Source organism: Triticum dicoccoides, chromosome 2B (assembly GCF_002162155.2).
Source record: "Triticum dicoccoides isolate Atlit2015 ecotype Zavitan chromosome 2B, WEW_v2.0, whole genome shotgun sequence".
Classification (NCBI taxonomy): Eukaryota; Viridiplantae; Streptophyta; class Magnoliopsida; order Poales; family Poaceae; genus Triticum; species Triticum dicoccoides.
In genome coordinates, this window is record NC_041383.1 from 728,977,651 (window position 1) to 728,988,454 (window position 10,804).

General features: G+C 42.8%; 2 protein-coding genes across 2 annotated transcripts in view; both read left to right on the plus strand.

The window, feature by feature from the left end:
- The window catches only part of LOC119365920 (PHD finger-like domain-containing protein 5A), a 3,197-nt gene extending 2,291 nt beyond the window's left edge, over positions 1–906 (plus strand). Inside the window, exon 2 of the mRNA XM_037631572.1 lies at positions 307–906. Within this exon, the coding sequence (XP_037487469.1) occupies positions 327–659 (333 nt within the window). The 5' untranslated portion in view covers positions 307–326 and the 3' untranslated portion in view covers positions 660–906. The remainder of the gene's footprint in view (positions 1–306) is intronic.
- A 2,710-nt stretch (positions 907–3,616) lies between these two features.
- LOC119365918 (zinc finger CCCH domain-containing protein 30-like) lies at positions 3,617–8,997 on the plus strand. Its single transcript, XM_037631569.1, has 4 exons — positions 3,617–3,926; positions 6,938–7,150; positions 7,235–7,359; positions 7,447–8,997. The coding sequence occupies exons 1-4, from the start codon at positions 3,870–3,872 to the stop codon at positions 8,687–8,689; spliced, it is 1,638 nt and encodes a 545-aa protein (XP_037487466.1). The 5' UTR covers positions 3,617–3,869; the 3' UTR covers positions 8,690–8,997.
- Positions 8,998–10,804: the final 1,807 nt, after the last annotated feature.

A 10,804-nucleotide genomic window follows, 5' to 3' on the forward strand; every position in this document is an offset into this window, starting at 1 on the left:
ACACGTGCCAGTGGTTGCAAGTTCAACAAATAAAGTGCATCAACAAATTGCTTCTCCTCGAGATGCTACATCCAAAGCTCCAGTAACCTAATTAACAATTTGCTTTTTGTTGGGATGCTTCATCACTTTATTTCTTTTGTGAGTGCAACCATTAGCAGTTTGCTTCTTGAGATGCTACATCCAATGCTGCAGTCAACTGAATTAACCGTTCTGTTTCTCTTAGGGATGCTTCACCATTTTATTTCTTTTGCTGACAGCTTAAGATTGACTAGATTCTGATAAGCAGCATGCTTCTGGTTTTCACAGGCTAGCAGCATCCGACAGCCATGGCGAAGCATCACCCCGATCTGATCATGTGCCGGAAGCAGCCCGGCATCGCCATCGGCCGCCTGTGTGAGAAGTGCGACGGCAAGTGCGTCATCTGCGACTCGTACGTGCGCCCCTGCACCCTCGTCCGCGTCTGCGACGAGTGCAACTACGGGTCGTTCCAGGGGAGGTGCGTCATCTGCGGAGGGGTGGGCATCTCGGACGCCTACTACTGCAAGGAGTGCACGCAGCAGGAGAAGGACCGCGACGGGTGCCCCAAGATCGTGAACCTGGGGAGCGCCAAGACCGACCTCTTCTACGAGCGCAAGAAGTACGGTTTTAAGAAGCGATAGACGAACATGCTGGCACCATTTGATGGATACCAAGAGTAGGCTGGCCGGACGAACAGCGCTGTACTGTATTGGTGTTATTATGGTTTTGTACTGATTGGAGAATACATCCCTGGTGATTATCTGTGATTACTGCTTCTGATGTATGGTCTTAGCTCTTAAGTGAGTCTAGCTAGACTCTCAACTGGTTATGCGGTGGTGATATGCGCCGTGACTGTTTGTTGTTGACTTGGAATGTGGATTGCGATGACTGGCTTCCCGTGCCGTGTCGTTGTCTTGGCCGTTGCAAGTTGCAGCGACGTGACATGGTTGTTATCTGGAAATGAAGCAAGCTGGCAGCTGATGGCGCCCAGTAGTGTGCTTATCATAGAACCAGCTGGAAGTAGTAGCACTTTGATCAGTGTCCGGTCTGCGTGGTTGAGCCTGTGGGCAGGGCACTGGTAGCGCTTAGGCATTTCCAGAATCTTGTGTCGCGGCTTTCAGAACTCTGAAGATGCTTCACAGCGATCCCACAGGATTGTGGTTTCTGGTTTCTTCAGGTGGAGGTTACATACATGTAGCCACGTAGGGTTGCCTCTGTTACCAGCAAAGCATTCGAAAGTTGATGAATGAAAGCCCCAGGCTGAGACTGAGATGATAAAGTAAAATAAGGCGCAAAGTCAGCGAATCAAATTCAGGGGGGCACAGCACAGGCACACTGAAAATACAGTAGAGCCACCGTGATGATGGCAGGAACCCACCCAAACTGTGCGCTTTTATCATCATCATCGTCGTCGTCGTCGTCACAAGTCCCTGTCAAGGAGGAGCTCCTGTCCAGTACGCCTCCTTAAAACGCTAACCTTCGACTAATGCGTTTTTGTCACAAAGTACGTAGTAGTACGTCTCATGGACTTTGCTCAATCTGCTAACCAAGTTTATGCTACTAGTAAAACTACTAGTAAATATGCACGTGCAACGCACGTCTATTTAAACTAATAAGTGTGCACGTGCAACACGCGTCTATTTGGATTAACACATTATACTATACTTAATACAAGACAATTTATTCATAAATTTGAAATTTCCCTATAAAGTACACAATCTCTTATTCCCAACTCATACAAATAATTTGAAATTTCGTTTCTCCTTAATCAACATGTCTCCTGTATTAAAAGACCACCCACTTTTCCCAATGTCTAAAACTCAAAATTATTTAGAAGATTCATCATGATTCTCCATATGCACACATTTATGCAAGTATAATCATACATGAAAAAGTCACTTAGGACAAGCTAAGGAACCGTTTCAGTGCTAACAAACTCCAGTCAAAAATTATTATTACAATTGAGTGTCAACCACACAATAGCGGGAAGAGACCTCTATGATTTGTTGAAAAGAGGAAGCCATTGTCACATAGAGAAGTGTAGAGATGTCTTCACTGCATAAAATCAGCTGTTAAAAAAGACAAAAAAAATGCTAGTTGGACCATCCGATTCTACTATTACACCACAAGTGTTGTAATGTCTGGAAGCAAGAAAAGTGGCTTACTTTATTATGAAAACAGAACATGTAAACCAAATAAAAATTACATTGATAAATTGCGTAATTATACTTGTTAATCACGGGACAAAAGCATCAATATGACAACTTGGAACAGTTACTTGAGTACTACACATTTCTTTAAGGGCTCAACATTCTAAAATTTTGACAATATAACAAATATCCTCTCAGTTTGTAGTAATAATGATACGTAGGCTACCACTTGTAAGAATAACAGTGGCAAAAAAGGACCAACAAATGCCGGTTTAGAAAGAAAAAACTGCAGATATGCTTCCAATTTTAGCAACTCTAGTGGATAAAACATACCTTACCTCCCAAGTCGGGAAAACAGCCAAATGAAAAAATGTACTTCTTATAAGTAGTAGAGATGAAGTCATAAGGATCATGGTTCAAGATATTCGGAGAAACATGGTTGGTCTTTCTGTATGATGCGAAGTCATTGCAGTCAGCAGAAGAGTGACCTGCCCTCCAGGCAGAAGACGAAGGCGGCGACGGCATGTGTGCGTGTTCGGAGGAAGTCGCAGCTCCTCTTCGCATGTCTCCCATTGTGGCTCGCGTGAGTGGTGGGCTGGTGACGACAGGCGACTCGCGATCGCGATTCCCTCATAGGAGACGATAGGATGCACCCGCGATTAGTTTCTTAATAATTAGATGCGTTCGTGATTAGTTATCTAATAAGATGCGTCCGTGATTAGTTTCCTAATAATTAGATGTGTTCATGATTAACTTCCTAATAGGATGCGCTCGTGATTATTTTCCTAATAATAGGATGCACCCGTGATTAGTTTCCTAATAATAGGATGCGTTTGTGATTAGTTTCCTAATAATTAGATGCGTTCGTGATTAGTTTCTTAATAGGATGTGTCCGTGATTATAGTTTCCTAATTGACCAGGCATGGACTTCATATTTTCCTCCACGGTGGAGTACGGTCAGTCAATGTAAATTGCTAAGTGCACATAGAGAACAGATTAGGTTAAGGCTAGCCGTTAGATTGAGTTTAGTGGGATAATCATGCGGTGGTAATGTATCCGTGTACGTTTTGTGGGGTGCACTTAAAGAAAATTATGTTTGCTCTTTTATAAGTAGTATAGATTACGTGCCGTATTGCATGACCTACCGGTTACGGATCGTGGCGGCGTGATTACGTATTTGCCCTTAGGGCAGGCTGATAGGTGGAGGGTAATCTGGTAAATTCACACCGGGCTGGACTGGATTCAGGGTCGGGTTAGGTTAGGTTTTGGTCTGTGTTGGGATTAAATCAAATCGTGGCGGTGCCGATCTCGGCTCGGTGGGGTGGGAGGCTGCGAACTTATAAGGAGAAAAACAAGGGGGAAAAGAAAGAAACGCAAACCGACGCGACGACAAATAAGAAAAGGGGCAGCGGGCAGAGCGGTGCCGACGCCAGCCACCACCACATCCTCCTCCTCGCTCGCTCGCCTCCTCACCACCTCCCGTCCCCTCCCCCCTCCCCCTTCCTCTCCAAATCCGCCGCCGCCGCCGCCGCCGCCGCCGGGACGGGGAGGGGCCTAACCCTAGGCGGCCCCGACTGCGAGCTCTCCCGTCCGTCCGTTCCGTCGACCGCCCTGCCGCCGCCGCGGCGCAGGGTGTCCGCGCGCGCGTCTCGTCTCGTCTAGATCGGATTCGATTCGGTTTTGTTGCGGGGGGTAGCGACGATGGGGTCGCGGCGGTCGCGGCGCGTTTCGTGGGCCACCGGACCCAGCCTCTGCAAGGTACTCCACCAACAAAACACCTGATGATGCTAGTTTCAATCCATCCCTCCCAACCCATCCGCCCCGGCCGACACGGATTCGCGCTCGAGGACTCGTCCGTCGCCTCTGCGGATTTCGGATTTGCTTGGTTTCCTCATGTTTGTTGAACGGTCTAATTAATCTGTCGTTGCGTGGTATGCGCGATCTTGCTGTATGGATCGCTTTTGTTTTGTTCTCTTTTGAGATGCGAGATGCGTGGAGAGCCGCCGTGTATAAAAACAAACGATGACGATGCATGTAGGTTTTGTATCCCATGAGCGCAGCGGAATAGAATGAGATGTGGATTTTCGTTCTGCAAACGTGGCGGCATTGCTGGCGGTGCTGACACGGATGCCGGCGCTCATGGCAGATAAATTCAGTGCGCGGTTAACCGACAGACAGAAAAAATGCGATTAATCGAACCACCCCTGCATATATCTGTATCAAAAGGCATCAGGATGCAGACAATGTGGGGGAGATGAGCAAATCAGAACTTGTAATATGAATGATGTGTGGAGCACTTGACAAAATATGCAAGATTGCATCTAGTAACCACATGACACCTCCTGGGAATTTGGTGTTTTACAGTATCATATAGCACATATTTTAGACAAAAATATGTCACATTTAATCTTGCTTCGCTATCATGTATATCTTTTGTTTCAACATTCTCTGTGGTTAACGAATAGTTGGTTTAGTTAAGTGTCGATTCAACATTATCCTGTTTCATGAGCCAATGCCAACATATATGAAGCAGTATTACCACAACATTATGCTGAATATTGCTACCACCTAGCACAACAGTATAGCACGTGGTATCATTAGTGGATTCACATAACTCGGGCGTGTGCAGTTACATTTTTCTTGCTGACTAAGCATGTTCAAACTATAGTGTATACCATATATCCTAATTCTCTCTATTAATAATAATAACTAGTGATCGGTCGGTGTACTATCATGCATGCAAAACACTGTCACTGATGGCTGACAATCATTTCATAGTTTACAATTCATGATCTCCAGCAGGGACAAAAGCCTTGAGTAAACATTGCAAAAAAAAATTAAGCGGGAGTTGTTACCCTTAAATTTTTAGATTCACAATACAGAATATATCTCATGCTTCACTTCTAAATATTAATGCCAGCTCGTCAAATTATCACTGTCTGTCTACACAAATTAAGTTATAATACAGAAACAGTATGCATAGCCTGTGCTAATGCACATGTTTGAAGTTTAGAATGCAACAGAATCTAGATTTACACAAAAATAAACACAATAGCCCAGCAGCATGTTTGTTCTGGAGGACTGGTAATATGTCTGAGCTTAATCATTGGAAATTGAATATAGCATGCAGAAAACAAAAGATATGGGTAGATGCAGCCTATAGTAAAAAAAGAATGCAAACAAACAGATGACACCATTTTAATTTAAGTTCATTCAGAAATTAGTGATTCACTAGGTTCTCCTGTTTTCTGGAAAAGAACGATGTTTGTCCTGTTAAACCATGTGAAGCTCTTATAATTTATCACATTGTTTTTTTGGAGCTAGAGGCATTAGATGGCCATTTATTTGAGACATGGTTTAGCAAAATTCTTTGTATATGCTATAAAGTACCAATGGTGAAGTTCATTTTACTCATCTGTTCAGCATGAGATACCATTATTTAATGAGATAATGCATTTATTAGCTGAAGCCAAGGGACCATTATATACAACTACTATATGGAAGCTTGTCTTCTCAGTTACCATCCCTAAGTGATTGCATTTTGATATCTGCAAAACCAAAGATTTCTTGTTTGTACTTGTCATTGCTTGATTATTGTCTTGTCAGTTACTTTGCACTCTCCCCGCAAAAAAAAGTTACTTTGCACTCATGCTTGCCATTACTCCATTTTTCGCTCATAGATCAGCCTTTCACATGTGTGCTATGCACTATGATGCTAAGTTTTGGTTGATAAGTCTAGTCATTGACTCCCTGGATCATGCATATCTTTCTTGGCTCACATTCGTTACAGCTTTACAGCACATGCTTGCGATAACAGGAAAATGTGCATATATGTATTTTTGTTCTAGTCATATCAATCCATTTGCTGCTGCACTATGTGTAAATCGTTTATATGATTTTCAGTGTCTGTTGTTGAAAGCCTTCACTTCATGGTATCTAGCATCATTTCTTAGCTTGCACTACTTATCCATATAAAAATCTCAAGCGGTTGTCCTGCCTATAGAATTTTACTGGTATTATCATATATGACAGAACCTGTCCTCAAAATCTGCTTTAAATTTCTTGGACATTAGAATACCTTGATTGAGCTACATTTCTTTTGCTATAGATAGTATAAAGTCCTGAACATACGTTGTGGTAAGACTGAAGAAAATCATCTTCTATATTACCTGATTTACATTGAAAAAAAGGTCTAAACTGCACTAATATTTCACGGAACCGCTCCTCAAAATCTCATTTTGTCTTGTTTGATATCAGAGTGCCCTGATTGTGCTAATATTAATTTTCTTGAGATCAGAGTGCCCTGATTGTGCTACTATTAATTTCTTAAGAATTATATGAAATCCTGAATCGGGATTCTGTGAAGTGTTAGAAGAAAATCATATCTCTTACCTGATTCCGACTAAATTTTATAGACACCATTCATCACATCTATGCAATGAACAAACAGTATGCGATTATTTGTCCATAAACATTGGCTATTTTCTTATTCTGTAAAATATTGTTAGTTGGATATACAGTCAGTCGTACACCTTCCCTATTCAAGAATTTTTTTATGGGTAGTGCATAGCCAAGCCCATTTTTAGCGCCATATATTATGTGTCAGTCCTGAAGAGAATAGTTAATTAGGTTCAAGGTGTGCTTTGTATCAGTTTTTGTATAGTAATTATCCGAACGCAGTGAGTTAGCGTAGATTTTTTGTTTCCTGTCACTAAAACATTGTAAAATGTAAATATTAACACCACTTGACATATTTGTTAATCTGTCAGGTAAGGCTGTTCATATCTGAGGATTCCCCTTCTCAAGCTGGATTAAGACCGCAAGACAATCTCCAAGCAAAAGGCTCAGCATCCTTAATGCATGCAGCTAGCCCGAGTTCAGATGATTCCCTGCCTCCGGGTTTTGAGTCACTGCAGCCAGCCAATGACCTCAAAATTGACATATCTCAAATTCCTCTTATTAGGTGGAAATGCCCACCACATGTAAGACTCATGATTTAGACTGCCGTGTTGCACAAACTTTCTAGATATTTTCAATATCGTCTCATTTTTCTATATTGGTTTCAGATATTGCTGAATCCAAACTGGCACCTTGCCTCTGGAGAAGAAAGCAGGGAGATTGCTGTACAAAATGAGAGAATGTTTGGAGTGCTTGAGGCTATTTATCCACGTGCATCGAACATTCCTCCAAAGTAAGCAAGCTTCTCATATGTGTTTACAGATTCTCCTTTTTGACGCTTCATATTTGGTATTCATATAAGCTCTTTGTGCCAATCCAGCCCATTTGTTTCTCCTGATGTGAAAGACTCTCATTATGATGACTCCGGAACCCCATTGGTTCCTGTGATCCCTGTCGAAGATGATGATGCTTCAGATCAGTCGGAAGGACCATTGCTTGAGCAACCAAACGATTACCATCAGTCTGATAACTATGGCCCTGCAGAAATCAATGCGCTGCAAGTGTCAAATACTCCAATTACTCCTGCACAACAGCAGCCTGGTGGATCCACTGGCGTTGAAGCTGATGTGTTGGCTGCAGCCTCTGCTGCATACACTGCAATAATGCAGAGCAACCAAAAGGGAAGTATGGTTGACCGAGATCTACTTGTTAAAATACTAAGTGATCCTGTACAAGTTGAGAGGTTAATGAAAGAATACAACCAAATTAGAAATGAACAATCTACTAGTAGTTCTGTTGTTGCCCCAGCGCCACCGTGTCCACCCCCCCAAATGACAATGACTGCCCCTGCCTCATATTCCAATCATATGACAACTTTCCAGAACACAAATTCCACCCTGCCACCTCCAATGGCCCCACGGCCAATGATGAATCGACCACCTCAAGGATATCCTCCTGTTCCCATGAATCATCCACCCGGTTCTAGTCCAGCTATGAATCTTCCACCGGGTTCAAATCCAGCTATGAGTCATCGACCAGGTTCAAATCCACCTATGAGTCATCCACCAGGTTCAAATCCACCTATGAGTCATCCACCGGGTTCAAATCCACCTATGAGTCGTCCACCGGGTTCAAATCCACCTATGAGTCATCCACCGGGTTCAAATCCAGCTATGAGTCATCCATTGGGCTCAAATCCAGCTATGAGTCATGCACCGGGTTCAAATCCAGCTATGAGTTATCCACCGGGTTCAAGTAGTCCAGCTATGAATTTTTCAGGTGCTCCACCAAGGGCTATCAACTATTACAAAACCCTCATCCATCAACATGGTGGTGAGAGGCAGGAATCATTTGAACAACATGGAAGGCAGTTTGGAATGTACCATCAATCTGCTCCTCCCCAAACTAATGGTATTGATGCTATGAACGGTGCTTCTATGGTGAACAGAGATACGAAAACGAGGCCAACAAGACCATGTGCCTACTTCAACGGCCCGAGAGGGTGTCGCAACGGAGCTAATTGCACGTTTCTACATGAGTCATCTGCCACTTCAAGGCAGCAGGAGCAACAAAACGGCTCGAAAAGGATAAAGTTAGACAGCAGAATAACTGGTCGAAATTGAGCTGTGCGCTGCTATTCAAGTTTTTGACTGTTCTTTGGTTCAATATCTTTTCAAATGCATGGTTCAGTAAATATTGCAGACGCCAGCTCCCTGTCCTGTTGACTCCCTCCCAGTAGCCTGCCTTCTCCTTTTTATAGCCAAAAAAGATGTTCTGGAAGGGAAATACTTCCATCTTATATTGGAGCTCAGATTTTTACTGAACCATTATACACCGTTATTGAAGCACTTAAACCGTGGCTAGTTTGATGCTGCGTTAGTGGAGACTGTTCTGGTTTTAATTTGTGTGGAAATTGTTTTTTTACTAGACACAGTTTTAACTTATGTGAAAAATAGTTTCTTACGGGACAGTTTGAACTTATGTGAAAACTTAATTAGACAACAAAAGGACCAATAATGATAATTGCTTATTTCAATGAACCAATCACTTTATATTTGAGTTAGAAGTAGTTTAAATTACATTTGTTTTCTTTGAACTATGTTATTCTCCTGTGCATATTACTTCCCTTTGTTTTAATTTAGTCAGCATATTAGCTTTCATTGAAGTCAAACTTTATAAAGTTTGACCAAGTTTATAGAAAAAATATATGAGCAATTACAATAACAAATTTATATAATGTGAAAATATATTCAATGATGAATTTAATGGCATTGATTTGGTATTGTATGTGTTAATATTTTTTCTATATATTTTTGTCAAGGTACATAAATTTTGGTTTCAAACACAACTAATATTCGGACTGAAAAACCTGGAGTAAGTAGATATTTTGTGAAGTCAAACACATTGACCAACTTTATAAGAAATATATGACCTTTTTCAGTACCAAATTTGTATCATATAGAAATATATCTTGTGACAAATCTAATGGTTTTGATTTGTAAAGGTTCATAGTTTTCTATATAAACTTGGTAATATGCACCATGTTTTGGCTCGAAGAAAGTAAATCATGTCTGGGTCTTGAAGAAATGTAATGCACGCCAATTTCAGAAATATGTACATCTAATAAGTCTTTTTAGATATTCCAACAAGGGACTACATACGGAGCAAAATGAGTGAATTTACCCTCTAAAATATGTCTATATATATTTGTATGTTTTTGAAACCTCTAAAAAGACTTGTATATATGGAAACGGAGGGAGTAGATTTTTCTCTCCGTCTTGCATGGCTCACCCTCACCCGGACGAGAAACAAACACGTGCATTCTCCTCATGAGATGTCTACATGTTTTTCGTCATGTCTTCATCGCGGTTTAATTACTCTCGTACACATCGTATACGTAGCAAGTCATCGCGATGCATGGCTATTATGTGTGCATACAACTAGATCGATAGTCAATTCGGATTTCGGAAAGCGTACGTACCAGCGTATTTATTTACGTATACGTAGTGCATGCATGCACATGCACTTGAGCATGCTGGGCTGATGACTAGGTTAACCGTGTCTAGCTTAGCTAGCTACTGGTCACTATCTAATCTAGATCAGCCAATCAATATTGCGTGATTGCGTCCGTGCGTGTCGTGAGTGTTCCGGTAGTCTGTACCGGCTAACTGCTCCGGGTAGCGACGTACGCACGTTGTTGGCACGCACGCTGCCTGAGCGAGCGGCCGATCCATGCGCGATTTTGCGTGTCCATCGTACACGTATCGTTCCGCCAGCTTCGCGCACAGCACGTACGGGACGAACGGCGACGTCGCTCTGCAGCATGCACGTCGTCGGTGCAGCGGACCAGGCACGTCGTGCGCGTCCAACCGAACCCGCACGGAAGCGTCTCGTGTCTAGCTTGGTCTCCGTCCACCGCAGCAGCCCCCACGTCTAGTCGCGTGAGCTAGGGCCGGCGATGAGCGCACGCATGTGATGTGCCCGAACCAGCCCAACCAAACTCCGAAGGGTTTTTTCCCTAAAAAAGAACGCCAGACGGGATATTCGGCGGTTATTCTGCCGGTCGACTGGTTGATGAATGATGATGAACGCCGGTTGTCGCTCTTGAGCGGCACAGCTCATCCTCCTTAAGAATCGGCGCAGAGAGTTACGTATCCTACCACGTAACTGTGGAGAGGTAGAGGCAACTCCTGTTCCGGTTGTTCTCAGTTCGGAGAGTTTTGGGTCGGGTCGAGGTA

Coding starts and splice junctions, on each gene's coding strand:
- LOC119365918 (XM_037631569.1), top strand. CDS start 3,870: ATGGGGTCGCGGCGGTCGCGGCGCGTTTCGTGGGCCACCGGACCCAGC. Junction 3,927..6,937: donor CCGGACCCAGCCTCTGCAAG/GTACTCCACCAA, acceptor TTAATCTGTCAG/GTAAGGCTGTTCATATCTGA. Junction 7,151..7,234: donor GGTGGAAATGCCCACCACAT/GTAAGACTCATG, acceptor TATTGGTTTCAG/ATATTGCTGAATCCAAACTG.